The sequence below is a fragment of the Urocampus carinirostris genome, chromosome 13 (assembly GCF_059441175.1).
Source record: "Urocampus carinirostris isolate Australia breed hairy pipefish chromosome 13, RoL_Ucar_1.0, whole genome shotgun sequence".
Classification (NCBI taxonomy): domain Eukaryota; kingdom Metazoa; phylum Chordata; class Actinopteri; order Syngnathiformes; family Syngnathidae; genus Urocampus; species Urocampus carinirostris.
In genome coordinates this window covers 37,521,636-37,543,754 of record NC_142361.1, presented here as the reverse complement: position 1 = coordinate 37,543,754, position 22,119 = coordinate 37,521,636, and the positions used below count along the sequence as shown (strand labels likewise).

General features: G+C 38.7%; 2 protein-coding genes across 6 annotated transcripts in view; one reads left to right on the top strand and one right to left on the bottom strand.

The window, feature by feature from the left end:
* The window catches only part of klc1b (kinesin light chain 1b), a 33,834-nt gene extending 20,935 nt beyond the window's left edge, over nt 1-12,899 (bottom strand). For 4 of the 5 annotated variants that reach the window (XM_088352076.1, XM_088352078.1, XM_088352079.1 and 1 more), the window contains exons 1-5: nt 12,751-12,899; nt 2,840-3,111; nt 2,531-2,761; nt 333-414; nt 12-240 (exon numbers count right to left, since the gene is read on the bottom strand). In XM_088352076.1, coding sequence (XP_088208202.1) covers nt 12-240; nt 333-414; nt 2,531-2,761; nt 2,840-3,088 — 791 coding nt within the window. In that variant the 5' untranslated portion in view covers nt 3,089-3,111; nt 12,751-12,899. Of the gene's footprint in view, nt 1-11; nt 241-332; nt 415-2,530; nt 2,762-2,839; nt 3,112-6,116; nt 6,256-12,750 lie in introns of those variants that run through there. The other variant, XM_088352077.1, reaches the window with a different exon arrangement.
* Nucleotides 12,900-13,538: 639 nt separating this feature from the next.
* On the top strand, nt 13,539-18,728 carry mrpl2 (mitochondrial ribosomal protein L2). Its single transcript, XM_088351030.1, has 8 exons — nt 13,539-13,620; nt 13,934-14,010; nt 14,096-14,273; nt 14,343-14,487; nt 14,546-14,661; nt 16,551-16,661; nt 16,792-16,865; nt 18,494-18,728. The coding sequence occupies exons 2-8, from the start codon at nt 13,939-13,941 to the stop codon at nt 18,701-18,703; spliced, it is 906 nt and encodes a 301-aa protein (XP_088207156.1). The 5' UTR covers nt 13,539-13,620; nt 13,934-13,938; the 3' UTR covers nt 18,704-18,728.
* Nucleotides 18,729-22,119: the final 3,391 nt, after the last annotated feature.

Here is a 22,119-nt window from a genome sequence, read left to right as displayed (position 1 = left end):
ATAGTTCGGACCTGTACACCAAAGCCAAAATGTTGAGCATGGTAGCTACGTCGGGGTGGTCATGTCCGGATGTCTTCTCCAGGTCCTCCAGAGCTTGCTTGCAGAGAGGCACAGCGACCTCGTACCTGCCCTGAGAAGCGTACTGGATCACCAGGTTGTGTAACGTCCTCAGACGAGCTGGGATCTCGTATCCGCCCTGCTGGGCTGCCGCCACTGCCGCGCTGTTGTGTTGATGTTGCACTACGGGGCAAAAATACAATAAGCATTCAAAAATCCAATCTGAGAAACTATACTGCCATGTAATGTCTCTGCTAAAATGCTCCTCATCTTACTTCCTTGGCCAGTTTCCTCTTCATCATTGGGGAAGAGATCATCAAGAGAATCCTTTGGTGCTTCTTTGTCCTTTTCCTCCAGCTAATAGTGATGAAAAGTTAGATATAAATAACACGTGAAAGGTGATGTTGAGTCCAGTCATACAACAAAGAAATGACAAGAACTCATAGCACAATAAAAAAAAAGAACACATTTACAGACCTATGCTTTAAACATTTTTCCTTCACTTATCTTAAACCAGCGGTCTCTAACTATGGTCACAAGGGCAGCAAATGGCCCACTATACAATAGTTTGAGGCGCTGGCATTAATATGAAAGTTTAATGTACAGGACTGTCTCAGAAAATTAGAATATTGTGATAAAGTTCTTTATTTTCTGTAATGCAATTAAAAAAGCAAAAATGGCATACATTCTGGATTCATTACACATCAACTGAACTATTTCAAGCCTTTTATTATTTTAATATTGCTGAATTTGGCTTACAGCTTAAGAAAACTCAAAAATCCTATCTCAAAATATTAGAATATCATGAAAAAGTATACAAGTAGGCTATTCAACTAATCACCGGAATCATCTAATTAACTCGAAACACCTTGCGAGGGTTTCCTGAGCCTTAAAAACACTCAGCTTGGTTCAGTAAACTAAATCACAAGTATGGGGAAGACTGCTGATCTGACTGCTGTCCAGAGGACCATCATTGATACCCTCCATCAGGAGGGTAAGACACAAAAAGAAATTTCTCAAAGAGCAGGCTGTTCACAGAGTGCAGTTTCAAAGCATATCCACAAAAAGTCTGTTGGAAGGGAAAAATGTGGCCGGAAACGCTGCACAACCAAGAGAGATGACCGCAGCCTTAACAAAATTGTGAAGAAGAGCCGCTTCCAGAATTTGGGGGAGCTTCAAAGACAGTGGGCTGAAGCTGGAGTCCAGGTATCAAAAGCCACAGTTCACAGACATGTCCGGGAAATGGGCTACAATAGCCGTATTCCCATGGTCAAGCCACTTCTGAACTCAAGACAACGGAAGAAGCGTCTGACTTGGGCTATGGAGAAGAAGCACTGGACAGTTGCAGAGTGGTCCAAAGTCCTCTTTTCAGACGAAAGCAAGTTTTGCATTTCATTTGGAAGTCAAGGCGCCAGAGTCTGGAGAAAGGCTGGAGAGGAGCAAAATCCAAGTTGCTTGAAATCCAGTGTGAAGTTCCCACAGTCAGCAATGGTTTGGGGAGCCATGTCAGCTGCTGGTGTTGGTCCACTGTGTTTCATCAAGTCCAGAGTAAATGCAACTGTGTATCAAGAGATTTTAGAGCACTACATGCTTCCATCTGCTGAAAAGCTCTATGGAGATGAGGATTTCATTTTCCAGCATGATCTGGCACCTGCCCACAGTGCCAAAACCACCAGTAACTGGTGCACTGACCATGGCATCACTGTCCTTGATTGGCCTGCTAATTCCCCTGACCTGAACCCCATCGAAAATTTGTGGGGTATAGTTAAGAAGAAGATGAAAGACACCAGACCTACAAATGCAAATGAGCTGAAGGCCGCTATCGAAGCATCCTGGGCATCAATAACACCTCAGCAATGCCACAGGCTGATTGCCTCCATGCCACGCAGTAATCCGTGCAAAAGGATTCCCAACCAAGTACGGAGTGCATCAATGGACATTTTCAAATGTTTGATTTAGTTTTGCTGTTATAAAATTATTTTTTTACTTGGTCTGAGGAAGTATTCTAATATTTTGAGATAGGATTTTTGAGTTTTTTTCAGCTGTAAGCCAAAATCAGCAATATTCAAATAATAAAAGGCTTGAAATAGTTCAGTTGATGTGTAATGAATCCAGAATGTATGACATTTTTGTTTTTTTAATTGCATTACAGAAAATAAAGAACTTTATCACAATATTCTAATTTTCTGAGACAGTCCTGTAAGTGCAGTTTGTTATGAAGAGATAAAGATATAGAGAGAGGGAAAGAGAAAGGAAACATGTTCAGAGACAGGCAGAGTGTCAGAGGGACAGCGTGACAAAAAGAGCCAAGGGCAGAGGGAGATAGAAAAAGTGTTTGCACATGGACTCACATACTGTCTTATGTTCTATATTATTTCTATTTTATTTACACATTGAGTTTACAGAGACAATTATCTAATAAGGGCTCAATTTGGAATTTGGAATCATCCCATGAAACGCGTCTGCTACTCACAGTAGGGGAGACATCCTCGTCATATTTCTTGAGCTGGTTCATGAACTCCAGATGCTTCTTCTCCTCCTCCAACTGGGCGACACTCTGCTCGCTCTTTTGCAGCTTCTGTTGGGTGTTGGCCAGCTCGTCCCGTAACCATTGGTTCTCCTGGCAAAGCCTCCTGACTTGTGCTCTTAGCTTTTGCTTCTCAGACTCCACGGCATTCAGGTGATTGGAGAGGGCCATCATCACCTACCATGCAAGGTAAGCATTTTATTGAAATAAAACCCAACAAATCAGAAATGTTTATTATTATTCAGCCATTGTTACCTGAGCTTCCCCGAGGCCCAGTTCAATCATCTCCACGGACTTGCGCAGCAGGTTGGACTTCTCATGGACCAGGTTGGCTTCCTCGTCCTTCTTCAGGCACTTGATTGTCTCCAGGAGACTGTGGAGAATGGAATTGTGCTCATTCTTGAGGGCTTCCAAACCCTGGATCACCAGTTTGGTGTTGGAGATGATCTCTTCTTGAGAGAGCTTTTCGAGCTTCTCTTCCCGGGCGTAAACCATTGTGGACATCTTTTATAAATGCTCAGGGAAACCTGGACAAAAAATGAGAAAAAATATTAGTTAACTGATATATGTACAAAACAACAATATGAATCAGCTAGCTTCCTGTGAGGGATGATACTAAATACACCAAACAGTAGACCTGGGGTCGGGAACCTTTTTGACACAAAAAGCCATAAAAGCAGAAATATTTAGATTTTTTCTAGTGAGAGCCACATCATACATTTTAAGACAAAATTCCACATAACCGCCAAACCCGCTCTCCAGACAAAAGCTAATTCTTGAGCATGTTTTATGTCGCTGTGTGATGTTTGATGATTTGATAAAGATCTATTAAATAATAATGCCAGAGCCTGTCCTATCTAAACATAATGGACCACTTATAATTGGTCTCTCTCCTGCAGATACTTAAGAGTGTTGAGGCTCATTTTGCCTTCCATTTTGTCCTAAATAATGGTTTCAAAACAATGTACAAAACCAAGTTATTCTGTAAAAATGTCAAGAAATAGTGCAAACAAGGATACCAACGTATTTACCTTCAGTGCAGACGGCACTTAGCGAGGAAAAAAAGCGCCTATACTTCTGCCCATTCTTACCACTCACCCAAACAAATTGCTCTGGGTGTTTTGCTAGAGTTTCGGGGTAAAATGGGTACTTTGGGTTAAATTCGTTCTGTGGCTCTTCATTATAGAGTGTCTCAACAATGAACATAGATCGTTTAATGAGCTTCCATATAAAGGATTATTTAAAGATTTACAACCACATCAGGGTTTGTTGGCGTGATACCCTAACTGTAAATAGTTGTTAAAATTGTGTTCTACATATACTGGACCCAACCCTTTCAGCATCAATACTGTCTTGGCATTGCGTATGCAGTAATCACAATTCATGTATCAACATATTAAATAGTTGCACAATTTCATTTTATCTCCAAGCCATATATATATACACACACGCTTGAAATGAGCCATAGGTTACTTTCCCAAGCAGTAACCCCCGGGATACGGCGCACCCGCCTTACGATGTTGACAGCCACTACTTACAACCTCTTACACACTACTGTAACAACATCATCATCAAACTATTTCACGTGTGAAAACCTGGAATTCCAACTTTGCTGTGTTTGTGCGTATAACGACCTATGTCTCAAGGATGCCCGTCTCCAATGGTCCGCTTTTGATTTGCGTGACAGAATCATGAAGATGCTGATATGCAATTGCCTGAATTAACTCGCACAATACCTTTCTCTTTAGTTCAGAATTGTGTGTGATTAGTGTTGACTTAATGAATTGGCTATACTGTTTTTGTACCATGATGCTAATGGAGAAGGAAAAACCCGACTACAACAGAAATACATTTTGTGATGATGAAGAAATACAAATAAGGCACTAACCTACCTCACTCACTACCCTTTCTAAGTTACCTGGCTGTAACTAATTGACAATCACTGTGAAATGAGGGGATGACATTATTCGCTAACGGAAGTTATAAAATCACTTTCAACTATCTACTTCCCCCTCTGAATCCACCCATTACTCCACTGTACCAGCTCAAGTCTCATCTCAACAAATGTTAACTTATTTTTTATTTTTTATGTGAATTGTTATAATAATGACTGCGTTTTAGCAAGGGTTCGCATTAAAGCCCTTTAATGCCAAGTCTTAGCTTTGCTCAAATGATGACTAGATTTAAGGGCGTTCTAATGAGTAAGTGAAACTAGCATTTTCTGAACCACATCAATGAGAGGCTATAAATGCAATGGAAGCCCTGCCCTTGCATCTGAAATCCAGGCAGCAAACCAGAGTCATCAGATGATACAATCGCGAAAAGGCTGCCAATTGCTACGAGGATCATCCACCAAGTGAGCATTAGCAGGCCGATCCAGTTGGTCTCCTTTCTCTTCATTTTCTCAATTTCAATAAAAGCAAAGCTATCGATACAACAGGAAGCCTGTCTTTAGGCTCAAGTTCATGGACCTGCTTAATATAATCTCCTGAGGAATTCATTATGCTTGGTGTGTGACTGGAAAGATCCTCTTTCCCTATATTATCTTACTTTAAGAAAGATTAGCGCGCAAAAAAAGGATTCCCCCTAATTTGAAAATGGTTTCGTTTGAGGATCAAACTGTACCACAAAAAGCTACAGTGAGCAAAAGAGATCAAGCGCATATTATTTACACAATGTAATAACTCAGTTTATTATAACAGCTCAATTACTTGAGCAAAGCATATTAATTATGATCATCAAACTGTCAAAATGCAAATTAAACTTGAAAATGTGCCAAACGCAGACAATGATTCTGCCTTGATATGCAACAAACAGTCTGCACTCCTCAGCAAGTTGTTCTTTTTTATGGGACATCAAAGCCTGTCGGATCATAGTTTTATATTTTTACTTATAGTTTTATTATATGAGATTAAAACAAAGAGTAATAGGCTTAGAGAAAATTTCTTACCCAGAGACATCACTGCTCTAAACAATCATACAAGACTGTAAAAACATACATCTTATCAATGTTTATTATTGTTATTTTTGCACATAGGTTGCTGCTAATGCTAATTACATTATTTCTTATAAACTTACAACTAGTCTGCCATCGTTACCATGTAAATATTACCTATCCCAATATTTTTTATTTTATTCTTTAAGTTTATTACATGTTTATTCTGGAGTGCCTTGTCTTATCTAATTGAGAACAATGCACGCTATTTTTTATTTAATGACCGTAAAGACAATTCTATTCAATATCAAAAAGCTGTGAAGTGACTTGTCCATGAGAGTATTAGGATATGCGACAAGGAGTTAATGCTTTTCTTTCTCCACACACTACCATCTTTGTATTTTAGTTTCAAATAACATAATCATGTGCGAAACAAGACAACCTACAGCACTATAAGAAATTTTATTTCAAACAGAACACTTTTTGAATAATATCATGCAGCAAAAAAAGTATTGAAAAAAAACAAAAACAAAGACTATATGTTAAAAAGGAAGCATATCTATTATAGCTTCTACCACATGCAACCAGGACACTAACCTGTTTCCGTTGCAAATTAAAACAGATGAAACAAAGACAGGCATAGACCGCAGATCCTTCCAGAACCGAGAAAGTCCGCGGCGCCGGCGTAACGGGTTAATGCAATTGCAGAAAGGCTTTGTGGGCGGAAGAAAGGGACGATGAAAAACAGAGGGAGGGGTGCCTCTCGTTTTTTTTCGGTGACCTTCCTTCTGCTCGGATTGAAGTGACGGCATCAGCAAAGGGCAGGCATCCAAAGATTGCCCCGCCCAACGCCAAGATTCGCAGGGGGAAGGCGGAGGAGCAGGTTGGATGGGGGAAAGGAGCCCGGACACGAGGGAATACCGGCAATGGCGGTGATGAGATCACGAGACGCAACGAAAAAAGCATCATGACACAGTTTCGAGGGACGAAGGCATGATGCTATCGCGGTTGAGTCGGATCACTGACGAAACAACATACATTTAAATAGAGCGTTTTCAGTTTAAGTGAACAACACTTCCAGAATTGAATCACAAACTCAAGAGACAACAGATGGTCATCAACAGAGGTGAGAAAATCATGGGCTTCTCTCTGCCCAGTCTGGAGGACATTGCCAGTCAAGATACAGCAACAGAACCTTACAGGGAGTCATCAACACAGCCCACAAAATCCTGGGCTGCTCTCTACCCAGTCTGAAGGACATTGCTGAAACTTACAGAAATTAATCAATACGGCTCAAGTCAAGTCAAGTCATTTTTATTTGTATAGCCCTTAATCACAAAGAGTCTCAAAGGGATTAAAGAATAAAATGATATTTGTCAATGAATTCCTTTTGTTATGTAGAAAAAACACTAAAGAAAATTTAAAAAACGAGTCTCACTGTGTCAAATGGCCGTTTTCAATCTTAAAGAGATAGAATAAAATAAGACCACAGATTAGATTTGTTTGATCAGAAATAAAGATTTCTTGGAGAAGGATTTTGGCTCAGAAAACTACAAAGCTGCTCTCAGTCAGTGTGGAGGACAATGCTATATCTCACCAACACAGAAGAACCTTCCAGTGTGTCATAACAGCTGAGAAAATCATAGACTGCTCTCTGCCCAGTTTAGAGGACATTGCTGACTTGTGCTACCAGAGCGAAACCTAACAGAAAGTCATCAACACCGCCCATAATGGGCTTGTCTCAACAACCGTTCTGAGGACATTGCTAGCTGCAGATACTGCAGAATTTTACCAAGAGTCATCAAAACATTCCAGAAATTCATTGGCTCAGGACATCACCAACTCACGCTACCACAGAAGAACATTACAGAATGTAGTCAACACAGCCTATAAAATAATAAAATGTTCTGTGCCTATTCGAGAGACCATTGATGGCCCACGCTACCACGAAAAATCCTGACAGAAAGTCATCAACACAGTCCATAATGGGCTTGTCTCCCCAACATTTCTGGAGGAGATTGCTAGCACGCAATACTGCAGAATCTCACCAAGAGTCATCAAAACATTCCAAAAATTCATGGGCTCCTCATTGCCTAGTCCAGAGGACATCGCCAACTCACGCTACCACAGAAGAACATAACAGAATGTAATCAACACAGCCCATAAACTCATGAAATGCTCTGTGCCCATCCGAGAGGACGTTGATGGCTGACGCTACCACAAAAAAATCCTGACAGAAAGTCATCAACACAGCCCAGAAAATCCTGGACTGCTCTCTGTCCTGTTGAGATGAGATTGCTGGCTCTCGCTACAACAACATTGTCGACATTATTAATCACCCTTGTCACACTGGCTACTACCTCTTTGACCCAGTGCCCATGCCCCTTAGAACAAAGCCTAACAGGGTAAGAGAACCATCAACTTCCCCAAAGCAATCATGACATAAACCTGTGAAAATAAAATAGCGTGCCAATGTATAAAATTATTTTCATATTGCATTTATTCATTCTTAATTTTTCTCAATGATAATGCTAATGTTATTACATTATTTCCTGGTGTACAAACAATTTACGTCAGTCTTATCTGTCCCGATGTTCTATTTTTTCTTATTTTTCTCTTTTACGACATGTTAACCCTAGAGTGCCATGTCTAGTCTTAAACAATACACACTGCGTTGCAATCAATGTCACTCAAGACAATTCTTTTCTAAAAACCGCTGAACAAGCAACTCTTTGCATTTTACAATGTGGGTCAGCGCTTGTTTTTCGCTCAATTGACTTCTCGCTTACGTAAACATTGAACAAAGGTCGCCTTCTCCAAACCACGAAAACAATGACAAGATCGAGTCACCAAAATCTCCTAAATTATACTGAAAAATAATTCCCTGAGAAGATCCTAAGTCTCATTGACAAGCAATCTGAAACATTGAGACAGCATCTAGAAAGGGCGTGGCACATTTGTTCTTGGCTTGGAATGGACAGTGAATACAGCGAGTGCATCAGGGAACTATTTATCCGAATCAGCATCACATTTCCAAAACATATTAAGTTACCGCCTCATCAGCGGATGCCATCTTTCACCCATCTCTGACAAGCGCCCATATCGGCATGACTAGCAAACACATAATGGTAATCGAGGGTGCAGCCAGATGATATAGGGAAAAAAAAAAATCACAATTTCACAGTACCCACGATGGGTGGGACAAAAAAAGATTCATGTATTGTGATTTTATTTTTAGTGATTTTTAAAATGGAAGTTTCTACCCAGAGTCGATTTTATGACGTCATACACTATACATAAAAAATGCGGGAAAGTAAACGGAAGCGGAAAATGGAGAAAGAAAGCGAGCAACGAGAACTAAACCAAGTTTCAATTCAAAGTAGGGACACATTTTGGTTTTTATTCAGTTCTCGGGAAGACGGAGCTATCCATCCATCCATTATCTACACCGCTTATCCTCAGTAGGGTCGCGGGGGTGCTGGAGCCCATCCCAGCGGTCTTCAGGCAGTGGGCAGGGGACACTCTGAACTGGTTGCCAGCCAGTCGCAGTGCACACAGGGACAGACAATTTGCTCGCTCATTCACACCTAGGGTCAATTTGGACCTGGCATGCATGATTTTGGAATGTGGGAGGAAACCGGAGAGCCTGGAGGAAACCAACGCAAGCACAGGGAGAACATGCAAACTCCACACAGGAAGGTTCGATCTCATGACCTCAGACACGTGCTAACCACTGCGCCGCCGTGCTGCCCAAGACGGAGCTAGGCATGACCAACACTGCAAACTTTGTCGCAGGCCCATATTCCACTGCGGTAACATGGCAACCATGACGGCACATCTTTTGCGTCTTCACCCCGATATCAACATTTACAGACCCAAACTATCATTTCAGTCGATGACATTTTGGGGCCGTTAACATGTTGCACAGTGTAATGTTGAGTTCTCATTGTCTCGGTTGAAATAAATGTCAGCTTCCGGACTGACTGACACAGACTGATGTGCATCATTTAAGGTTTGTTGATCTGCAAACTCAGTGGAAATGTTCAAATTTAAGCATAAAACAAACTTGTATTCTATAGCATATGAATAACCTATATTTTATGTTGACAATATCTGTGTATTATTGGTCCTCATGTAGGTTTTAGATGAGGGGATGGTGTCATCATAGTCTGTGGTTTTAAATAATCTGTGGTCTGTGCAGCATTTTGAGACTCTTTATGATTATGGGTGTCACAAATAAATATGACTTGACTTTCGTCCCAGAAGTGTATCATTAAATTTGTGTTCTTTCAGGAAAAAAAATAAAATCTCAATCAGTAATTTCTAACGAATCACAATACTTGTAGGAACACAATTATCGGGAAGCGACACCATAGTATCTTGATACAATCGAATTGTGACCAAAGTGTATCATCTCACCCCTAGTACCCACTTCCATTGTTTTTTCCTTTTCCCCTTTCTGACTAAGACATTATGGCAGACCCCCGACATTCTCGCTTTGCAGCACGGAATAACATGTTTTCAGCCCCTCTTTACAACATTTCCCCCAAGGATCAACAGAGATATTTTTGTGTCCCCAAAGACATATAAATGATATAAATGTACAAATCTTTTACACCTACTCAAAAAAAAGAAAATGTCTTGGATTAATTTGGGTATCATGTTACTTTTTTGTGTTTGTGCGTATGACGAGTCACATCTCTATGATGCTTTTCTGTTATAGGTCGACGTCATATGAAATGCGGATTCACTATTAGTTTTCGACATGGCATCATGAAAACGGCAATATGCTATTGGCTGAATGACCTCCCATGACGCCTTTCTCTGCCTAAATTCCAGTTGGGGTATTTATTGACTTAAAAAAAGCATTGATACCATTAATCATAATATACTATTAAAAAAAACTGGAAAGATATGGCATCAGGGGTTTGGCTTTGCAATGGATTCAAAGTTATTTGACAGGGAGGAAGCAATATGTAAAAATGGGAGAGTTGTCATCTAAATACTTGGACATCTGTTGTGGAGTACCACAGGGTTCTATCCTGGGTCCAAAGTTATTTAATTTATACATTAACGATATCTTTAATGTTTCAAAACTATTGAAAATAGTAATATTTGCAGACGACACTAACATTTTCTATTCAAATGATAACTAAATTGATTTGGTAACCTGTATTAATCGTGAAATAATTAACCTAAAAGGATGGATGGATATAAATAAATTATCTTTAAATTTAAATAAAACCAAAGTATTATTCTTTGGTAATCGCAAGGCAAATCAAGATTTAGAAGTAAAAATGGATGGTGCTGCAATTAAAGCGGTATCAGAAATTAAGTTTTTAGGGGTCACAATAGACAATAAATTAAGCTGGAAAACACACATCAGACACATACAAACTAAATTATCTAAAAGCATTTCAATAATTAATAAAGCCAAATTCATTTTAAACTATAATGCATTGTATTTCTTATATTGTTCTCTAGTTCTACCATAACATATTGTGCAGAAGTCTGGGGCAATAATTACAAAAGTTCACTTAAGCCCCTTTTTATCCTCCAAAAACGTGCAATAAGAACCATACACAGGGTAGGATATCGAGATCATACTCATATTTTATTCCTGCAGTCCACATTATTAAAATTAGATGAGTTAGTAAATTTTCTCACTGCACAACTGCTATTTAATGTCAACAAAAACATAGTGCCAGAAAACATCCATAAATTATTCAGTCGGAAAGAAAGAAAATAATAACTTTAGGGGCCGTAGTGAATTCGTGATCCCAAAGGTGAGAACCACCAGGAAAAGTATGTGTCTCTCTGTGTGTGGAGTCAAACTTTGGAAGAATTTACAAGACGATTACAATGTCCAATCATTCACTTGTTCAAATCTAAATACAAAAAAACATGACTGGCGGAATACAGAGATTACGAAAATCGGGTATGAGTGATACGAGAGATTAGGGAATAGTGCGTCTAGAACTATGATTAACTTTGTGTTATTGTCGCTGTTGTTATATCATAACTGTTATTATTAATAGTATTACAATTTTTGTTATACAATTGGTGTGTTTAATAGGGAAGATGAAGGGGTAGGGAATATAAGCATTTGCTTCTGACTACCCCTTTTCGAACATATTATGTAATATTATTTTGTTGTTGAGTTATTGTTTTTGTTCTGTTTTTATTTTAATGTTTGAATTAAGTTTTCATTCATTCATTCAAATTCAGTTCAGAATCATGTGCTTCAACAGTGATACAATACTGTATTTTTAGTATAGGTCCCAAGTCTTGCAGTGATGCTAAAGCGAGAAGAAGAAACATGATCACCATGGAAAAAATTGCTTGCGATTTTCAAGAAATAGAAAGAAGGCACACGTGTCGCTACGTGCGGTGGAAATCATGGCTTTAATCCATTGGGGATATGAGTAAAATGAAGAGAATTGAAGCTAAAAACATGTTTCAAGGGCATGAAATCCTCATCATTGAAGGTTTTCAAATCTGTTTTAATACATATGAGCCATCTCTCCGCTGCATCCACCCGCTACTCTGCTATACCAGTTCAAGTCACATCACAGATAATTGCAATTTTATTGTTTTACACATCGATGTTATTTGTGGCAGTCCACATAAGTACTACAACTATGTTGTTTTGTCTTGAGTACTAGGCATTCAGAACGCTTTAGCTTCGCTTTATTGTAGTTTTCGATCCCCCATGATACAGCAATTTAACCTCAGGAACGAGTCATTTCATATTTCGGGGTTCACTAGTATACGAATTGTGTCAGTAAAAAGAACACAAGTATATATATACATACTACTGTTTACCTTGTAGGCTAGATGATCAGGTATGGTATATTGCCCAATATACTTAATAATAAATGGTGATGTCATTTGGGCGTACTGCATTAAATATTTCTTTCTCCGCGAGCCACGTCGGCCATGACACCCTATAACAATTCAAAGAACACGTCCCAGGTTACATATTTTGAAATGTTTTCGTAGTTTTTTTCACTCAATTTGAGTAAAAACTTTGAGCTTTGCTTCAGATTGTCGTCAGTGAATATTTAGCTAAGCTAGCCGTTAGCATCACCACTCCCTGTTGGTTGGCGAGTCGGAGAGTTTAAACGTTCACTTTAGCGGACAGTTATGAGAACATAATCTATATGGAACTAAAGTTTTAAACATTGTTGAAATATTGTGATGAGGATGAAAGAATATAAAGATTCCTTACCGAAAGCCAGAACCTTCGCCTAGCTCAGCCCCTTTAAATCCAAAATGTCTCCAAACACACAGATTTCCCGTCAGCCTTTGCGGCCAAGAAGATTTCAGTGAGGTAATGTTTATGTATTTTGCTAAGTAGTAGCAAAATTAAATGTTTCTAAATTCCAATTGGTCATTTTTGTTTAGGGATATGACTCAACCCTTAGACAATAATGAAAATATAAACAGTGCCTAGTTTCAAATTAAACATGGAGAATCAGGAGAAAAACAAGACAACACTGCCACTCGGTGGTCATATCTGTCAGTCGTCCATTGTTTATCTGGAATGAAACGTGTCTTTCTCTTCATCTACAAAATAAAGACTATAACCACATCTTTCTTAATTTTCTTTGCAAACTTAACACTTCTGTCGATTTATTGAAATCATCAATTATATAATTTGTTTTCCCGTATATTCATGGCATACATTATTTACAAATAGAATTTGCCTCGTGTTCAGTTGAATATTATATGATTTTATTCATTAATGGCTCAGTATTTTGGCAATTAATATTCGTTTTGTATTGATAAGTCACTATTTATTGCCAAATTTGTTTAAGATGTTTGAAAAACAGGGAGAGCGGGTTGCATAGTCCGTCGCCACGTCGTTTCTGTTTCCACCGAACAGGTTAATGTTTTAACATTAAAAAAATGGGTTTTCATGCATATTATACAAAAATAGTTATGAAAATACGATTAAAAATGGCCTAAAGTGTACCAGTACACATGCAAATTATCAAATTTAACCTATAACATAATCGGAAATACGTCATAATTGTGCGACGCAAGGCGCACTAGCTAACCAAGGACGTAAGGAAGAAATGCATCGGAAAGAATAAAGGTTTGTTTTTAACGACTTTCACATTATCTTGTTATCACAACTTTATTAATTAGTATATTCTTGTAAATTCATCTTTTTTACAATACATTTTGCAATTTAAACTTTCCTAAGTAGCCATTTACTCAGGAAATTGTTCTTGCCTATTGACAGTACCACGAATGCTGTATTGCAGAAATTCTATATTTTACGAGTGTGGTTGGAACAATGGTGTATATATGAGCAATAAATGTATATAACTGATTGGATAATGCAGATATGTAAAGAAAGACCAATGTAACAGCATATCATTTTGCGGTGTGTGCTCTTTCTGCAGGAAATATGTCGGTATCTTGCTTGACTCGAGTCCTGAGTTCCCTCTCCATCTCCCAGCCTGCCCTGTTGTGCTCCCAGGTTAACCGTCTCATCCTTTGGCATCACGAGGAAAAATGACAACAGTATAAGCAGCTAAAATGCATGCATTTTATTTTCTTGATAGATGAAATCGGGTATTGTGCCATTCCTGCCCGTTTCCTTCCCTACATCTGCGGCAACAGCATGCAGGGGCTTCCTCACCACAGCCTCCCTGGAGCAAAACCGATCGAATTGGAAGCAGAGGGAGAAGTACACAGTCCGACCCATTGGGATGAAAAAGACAGGAGGACGAGATCACACAGGTGAAGATGAAGCAAATGTGTACATTGTTATTAGAAACAAAGATAATAACCGTTATCATTTCCCTTTAGGTAGAATCCGAACCCACGGCATTGGTGGTGGCCACAAACAAAAGTACCGCATAATCGACTTCCAGCGCCTGCGGTATGAGGAGGAGGAGACAAAAGGGAAGCCATTTGACGAAAGGGTGGTCCAAGTGCGCTACGACCCGTGCAGGTGAGCGCCATCGACGCAGGAACCTGGATAGCAGTTTTAATCTCCTCATTTTCCCCAGGTCTGCAGACATTGCAATGGTGGCCGGAGGCAATCGGAAGAGGTGGATTATTGCTACTGAGAACATGCAGGTGGGAGACCTGTTGAAGACGTCACCTGTCATTGGCCGCATGGCAGGTATGAAAAGAAATGAAGTAGAACCGTGTATTCTGTGTTGTGTATTGGGACCTGCTGCCACCCAGTGGTCAAATGCAGCATGATCATTGCACAAGCTGCACGGTGAAAAAATAGGAGACCATCAAACTTTGTAAATGCAAGTCATGTGTATTTGTGACGACCATAATCACAAGGGCTGCACAGACCACGTATTATTGCGCTCTTCCAGACTATTACACCATCCCCTGATCTAAAACCTACATGAAGGCAAGGAAAAACTCAAATAAGAAACCTTGAGAAGGGACTGCACATGATCTAATCGCCCTTCCACGATGACTAGACTGCAACAGATGTTGCTATAACAAAAAATACACAAATATTGTCAACGTAAAATCAATGAAGCACAAAAGGAAGGCAACCAAAGGGGAGCAAGAATGTAACTAAATATGTAAATATTAAATGTTAAATAACTTGGTATGCAGATAAGTTATGACTTTTAAGATTGTATTTTTTATTTAATTTTATAAACCATATATATTTCTATTCAATAATCAATTTGAGCTTTTGGAATCATTTGTTTATCTTTATATTTTTTTACTTATTTGTACTTTACTTCACGTGATTCGAATATTTTAAAATCGGCAGGTAAGGCCTATACAGATACATTTCTTTTTGAATCAAGTACCTACTAAGGCAAATAAGTCTAGTTTAAAAGCAAGTAATGAGTAAAGTAACTCATTTTTAATATAAAATGCACTATCCCAATGATGGTTTTATTTAAGAAGGAAGAAAGGAAAAATGTACAAACCCTCTGACATATGTATTTAAAAAAAGGAAGAATCATATGTATATTTAATTTTACTTACTGTCATAAACTGTGTTATTTAACTCGTAAGGTTTCTTTCCCGGCCGGGAAAGTATGTTTTGACATGCTACGATGACAATAATCTATATTTTCTATTCAATAACTCAGGATATAAAGAAATGCCTATTTGATGATAAATAACTCATATTTTGTTTGGTAAACATTTGCATTTACATGCATTTATTGTAAAACGGGTCGCCAATGTGGAGAGCCCCCTGGCACTAGGTCGACCACTAAGAACATCAAAATAACGTTTCAGGAAAAAAGCGCACCAGTGATGGGTCATTGTGATTAACACTGTTTTGAATACATGTACGATTCTATCAAAAACTAGTCCATTTAAAAATGTCTCATTCCCCTTTAAAAGTCGGATGTTTTCGTGGTTGACTGGGCCTATTTGAAACTTGCTCCCAAAAATAACAACCTGGTATAACAATAAGTTATTTTAGAAACATAACAAATTGATAGCCATTTTTGCAAATCAGCAATAAAAAAGGGAAAGTTAGCTTCAAAAAGGTAAAGGTTGGAACCTGGTAGAAATTCAGAAGAGTTGCTCAATTGGTTGCAGAAAAAAAGTTAAACAACTGCTTGATCTATAGAAAAACATGACTTGAAATAACATCATTAAATATAAATGTATTTGAATAATTTGAGTCATTGGCATTTATTTTTTCCCCATTCATCAAACTGCAGTAAAGTGTTACTTGAATGAAAAAAAATCTAATTAGAGTTGAGTCGTGGTCCATGACTCAATTCTAATTAGAATGTTTTGATAAGTGTGCACACTTATAAAAATATACTATATAAAATATTTGATTTAAGTAAGCTTGCACTGGGAAATGTCAGCATTCTATTACACAAGTCAGATTTATTTTTATCTTCATTTTAAATCTTTGTTTTAATAAGTCGTATTGTGTAATTAAAATAAAAATAGGTTTCGCTCTTTTTTTCTGTTGTCTTGGTCATTTTGTAAGCCGCTGAAAAAAAGTGTATGCACTGTTCCGAAAATGAGTTTTGTTTTTTAAAAGATGAAATGTTTTTGCAGTGTCGGCAAATGAGGGTGATTCCTACCCACTGGGCGCACTACCTGTGGGCACCCTGGTCAACAATCTGGAGGTTCTACCTGGGAGAGGATCACAGTTTATTCGGGCTGCAGGTATAGGAAAACCAATACTCCCCCACCTCATTTTGAGAGAGGAATCGTTTTTCTGCTCAAAGAAGTGGAAGGGAGAGGACCAAGAAGAAGTATTGGGATTGGGCCTTACATCCAATTTGTCTCTCATCAGGCACAAGTGGAGTTTTACTTCGTAAAGTCAACGGGACTGCCATCGTTCAGCTTCCATCCAAGAGGCAGGTTCAGGTAAGCTCGAAAAGAGGATGCGGTTCTCCCCATAGGCACAGTCAACAAACCGCTGCCGGAGAATATCAAAAGACAATATAATAAAAGTAGATCCCAAGACCATTAAAACATTTTTAAAACTGGTAAATGTACCTTGAAACTGATCTTGAAGTGCACTGGAAACCAATAAGCGATTTTAAAACCTCTGTAATAGTATCCAGGTCTGCCTAATTTTGCAACAGTTGTTTTTGGGGAGACCAGGGAGTAGGGAATGACTCATTTAAGCAAAGGACATAAAAGCATTAACACATCGTTGTTTGACTTAACGAGAAATGGGCGGAGTCTAAATGTACTCGTCAAATGATAAAAAAAAAACGATTGCTAGCAACATTGTTTTTGGGGGTTCCGGAGAGCAGGGAATTCTAATCATCTAAATAAGCGTTCGAGGCATGCATCAGTACTGTACCATTGGTTGGCGATAACCTTTTAAATGACTACCAACCGCTTGCTCGTATTCTTTTAGGGATGTCCGGAAAGCAGGGAAGTACAGTAATCCATATTAGAGGAAACAAACGCCTCAGCACCTCCGTGTTTACCTGAGAAAAATTGAAGGACTCTTGCTATGTTCAAATGAAGAAAAACAACATCATTTGATTCTTTTTGGGAAGACTAGAGAATTAGGAAATGCTGTAATCAAAAGGAAATAAAAGCATGTATAGGCACCTTTGTGTTCACCTAAGAGAGATGGGTGGAGTCTGGCTACCCTCCTTAAGAAATATGGTCTTTAGTCATCGACGATTGGGACTATTATCAAAGGTGATAAAGTGAATAAAGGAAGGAAAGGCCACAACTCACAATCCTTGCGAGTGGAACTTTCAAAATCAGATTAATCTGCCACCTCCTCCCTCTTCTGCATCCACCCACTACAGCACTGTACCAGCTCGAGTCATGTCACACTAAAGATACATTAAATGTAATGTTTGCTTTATATGTATATTTATAATTATATTTAATCATATTCACGTATATGACATAAGTATAGTACTTTATGATTCTACACTTGTGATATTTTAGGAGGGGGCTCCACAGAGCAGGGAATTAAGGAGTCAAAACAAGAGGAAATAAAAGTACACATTGGCATCCTCTGGGTTTACCTGAAAGAAATTGGAGGACTCGTTATATTCCTGAGAAAGTGAGAAAAAAACAATTGCTTGCAATACTGTTTGAGAGAAGTCCAGAGAGCAGGGAATTACTATTATTGACACAAGAGGAGCTGAAAGCATCCATTAGCACCTCCGTGTTTGCCTGAGAGGGTAAAGAATGAATTGTGGCTATAAGCTAGACATGATCACTTGTGTCTAGAGCAGGGAATCACAATATTTTTAAAAGCATGCACCAGCACCTCTAAATGGGAAGGTTCTAGCTATTTTCTTCAAATGATTATTATTATTTTTTTTTTAAATCACTTAAGTCATGTTTATTTGTATAGCCCTTAATCACAAGAAGTCTCAAAGGGCTGAGTATCACTTTGCGTAGTCCAGAAAGCAGGGAATTACAATCATCTAAATGAGAGGAGATATGAGTTTGAGACCCCCTGGTCTAAAATCATACAGTTTTGTAAGTTTCCCATCACAATCTTTCGGCTACAGGTGCTGGAAACGTGCATGGTGACGGTCGGGCGAGTGTCCAACGTGGACCACAACAAACGAATCATCGGCAAGGCGGGCCGCAACCGCTGGTTGGGCATCCGGCCGTCCAGCGGCCTGTGGCAACGAAAAGGCGGCTGGGCCGGCCGCAAGATTAACCCGATACCGCCCATGAAGATTTACGTCAACCTGCCTTCCATCTCCGCCAACTGAACCAATAAACAAGATTTGTACACAAGATTACAAAGTTTTATTAAACACAACTGCTTTGTGATAGCATGGAAAGAAAAACAATATAAAAATCCAAAACATATTTACAATTATAGTAAAACATGCAGAGTAACCCATGTTTTTTTAGTGGTAAGGTAAAAATACTGTCACGTTTATTCGTTTTAAATAGGGTATTTGTGCAAAGACACTGGGGGGACATCTGAAGCGACGGGTACAATTATTATGTTTACATGCGGGCAATACTCTGATTGGAAAGGGAATATCGGATTCCTGGAGTAATCTGAATGATTATGTACGTGGCATTTGCTAGTAATCCGATTACAAGGGACCGAGCTAGAGCGACGTCATGACGACGATAGGCGTTTTCACATTTAACTTGAACTAAATAAAGGAATATTTCAATTATGTTACTTACCAAAATCATAAAAGTACTATGATCGTTTTGCCCAAAAATGAGCTCCATTGTTGCATTTTTTGTGTCTACAAGTTGTACTTGTAAGTGGCAAGCCATAAGCAAATACTTACACAGTATATGAATTGATGCGAAGGTATAGGTGTATATTATATATATATATATATATATATATATATATATATATACACCTATACAGTGGTTGGACAAAACTCCGGCATCTACTATATGTGGATGGAAAAAACAGTGGTTTCCACCATATGTAGATGGATAAAATTGGCATAAACCATATATAAATAAATACAACTGTGGCATCTACTACTACTACTACTACTTAGGGCCGCAGAAGCTCAGGAGGTAGAGCGCTTGTCTTGGGATCAAGGGATCCCAGTTTGAATCCCGGCTTGTCCGTGTTACATGTCGAAGTGTCCTTGGGTAAGACACTGAACCCCTAATACCCCCAATAAGCAGGTTAGCGTCTTACATGGCTGCAATACAAGGCCGCTATTGGGAAATGTGAAGCACACTGTAAAGCGCTTTGGGAAGTCATTGACTTGAAAAGCGCTATAGAAATGCAGATCATTTCATTTACTATATAGAGATGGATGCATTTGAGGCATCCACTATATACGAATGGATACGACTGGTGCATCCACTATACATAGATAGATACGACTAAGGCATCCAGTCTACATCGATGGATACGACTGAGGCATCCACTATATATGGATGGATACGACTTAAGCCTCAACTATACAGTAGTACATTGAAATATGATTATCATAAAATACTGAATGAGAAAACGGAACATTTCTGCCCTAAGCTACAACAAAACTGAAGAGATTTGTAAGTTTTATCACGATGGCTAGGTGGCGCCACACATCATTTTGTTATGTGCCCTGGACTTTCAATGTTTTTTAGGTATATGTTAAAAGTAGTTTTTTTAATTTATGGGTTTTAAAACTAAAGGCAACGGTGGAGAAAAGAAAAAACACGAGGAAAATTGTTACGATAGAAGCAAAAAAATGAAACGAGTATGAGCGAATTCATTATGTTTGACTTAATGCCGAAGCATGGCCGCAATCCGGCCCCACCCAAAAAACAAAAAAAGGTTTCATTAAAGTTTAATATAAGATGTTTTTGTGTTTAACTTGAATTACACACGTGGTTCTATAGTGCCAAAACACATGACTCCATGTGGGGGCTCTGAGGGCAGGAAATATAACTAAAATAACCTGGAGAAATCAACCAATACACATTAGGCTTCTTTTAGTGCGCAAGCCAGAGTTTGCATTTGATATACTACAAGTCCCACAATGCTTTGGAGCATCGAAATATCCTATCGGAATAAAAGCGGAATTCGGTAGAAATTTTGAATCTTTTTCACATCATTTTAATGTAAATATATTTGATTGTTTACATTTTTTACACCGTCAAATTATTTCAACTCACGAGCAAATCAGTATGGATGAGCCTCCTTCGGGTCTCTTTCCTCACATGGTTAGTCTGTGCCTTGCCAAATTGTATATTTGATTTTGTTTATAACAATGTGTGCCTGTTTATTTGGTGCTTTAGTGGATGGGTGGGGAAAAAGGAGGGGGATTTATTTACTTTTTGTACACTGAATGTTTTATAAAGAACTTTGAGTGTGTCTGAAATCTAACCTAAAAATCATTTTTAATCGATTGATGGATGTGCGCATTTCCATAATTTGAACACTCGAAATATTCCGTTTCCAATCGGATTATTGCCTGCATGTAAACACAACGAGGGGCCACGCTCACCGTTCCCGCCTCACCAAACACCCCCATGCTACGGCCGGATTCGGGGCAAAGCTGGACTTGGAACACATCAGAACACGCTTGACACAGATGCCCGTTTTTACTTTGAATTCATTTCCCTCACTAAAGCTTCACCACCAAATGAGACCGCAAAGTCTGGCAGCTTAAAAACAAAACACGCGTCGAAAAGGGAACAGACGTCCGCCGAAAGGAGCTGAAAACTAAAAATCATCGCTTCTGTATTTAGTGGTTTTCGTTGGAAAAAACAGCAAAACTCTTATCTTTCAAACCACATCAAAAGTGCATCACAAAATCAAGGAAATGTTGGAGAGGAAAAAAAACATGTGGTGTTGTTTGAACTGGACAACTTTTCCAGAGTGGAATATAGTAGAACCCCTGGGAACAACAACCCGCTTTATGACTTTTATGGTGAATATGATTTTTTTTTATGTAGCCCTTTATGGAATTCTCCCCATCACTCAAAAATGAGTTTGCTTGCCCCAAAAAACTCATCAGCTATTGGTCGACATCAAATCAAATGCTGGTTTGCGTCACAGTAACAGCCGGTATGCTATTGTTTGAACTCCCTCCCATAATGCATCTCTGTTTAATCATTTCAGAATCTCGTGTGCTTTGCAAACATTTTTTGCAGTTGGTGATAAAATACATTATTTTTGGCTCTGTGCTCATTCGCTTTGGCAGTGATGCTAAATGGAGAAGCAAAAACACGATCACTGTGGAAACGAAGCCCGCAAATATTAAGAAAATACAAAGATGGCACACAAATTGTTACCCTCGTCAAGGAATATGGCCTTTAGTCATCAAGGATTGGAATAGGCATAACCATCCTTGCAAGTGGAACTTTCAAAATCAGATATATCTGCCACCTTCTCCCCCTTCTGCATCCACCAACTACACCACTGTACCAACTTAAGTCACGTCACACTAAAGATACATTAAATGTAATGTCTGCTTTATGTGTATATTTATAATTATATTTTTTCCTATACATGTATATGACACATAAGTAGTACTTACTCTATAATTTGATATATTATCAGAGCGAGCATTGCTTTAAAGCTGATTTGCCTCCCCCACCATATCCCAATTTCAACTTGCAATCCCCAAATTCACGTCGTATCCCGGGGGTCTACTGTATTCCAATTTTGGCAAGTTATTTGTGCTTTCTTTCTTTTTTACACATG

Bases quoted from the DNA above. Each gene is read 5' to 3' on its own strand.
- mrpl2 (XM_088351030.1), top strand. From the start codon at position 13,939: ATGTCGGTATCTTGCTTGACTCGAGTCCTGAGTTCCCTCTCCATCTCC. The intron at 14,274-14,342 runs GTGAAGATGAAG...ATTTCCCTTTAG, and splicing joins AGGAGGACGAGATCACACAG to GTAGAATCCGAACCCACGGC. The intron at 14,488-14,545 runs GTGAGCGCCATC...CATTTTCCCCAG, and splicing joins GTGCGCTACGACCCGTGCAG to GTCTGCAGACATTGCAATGG.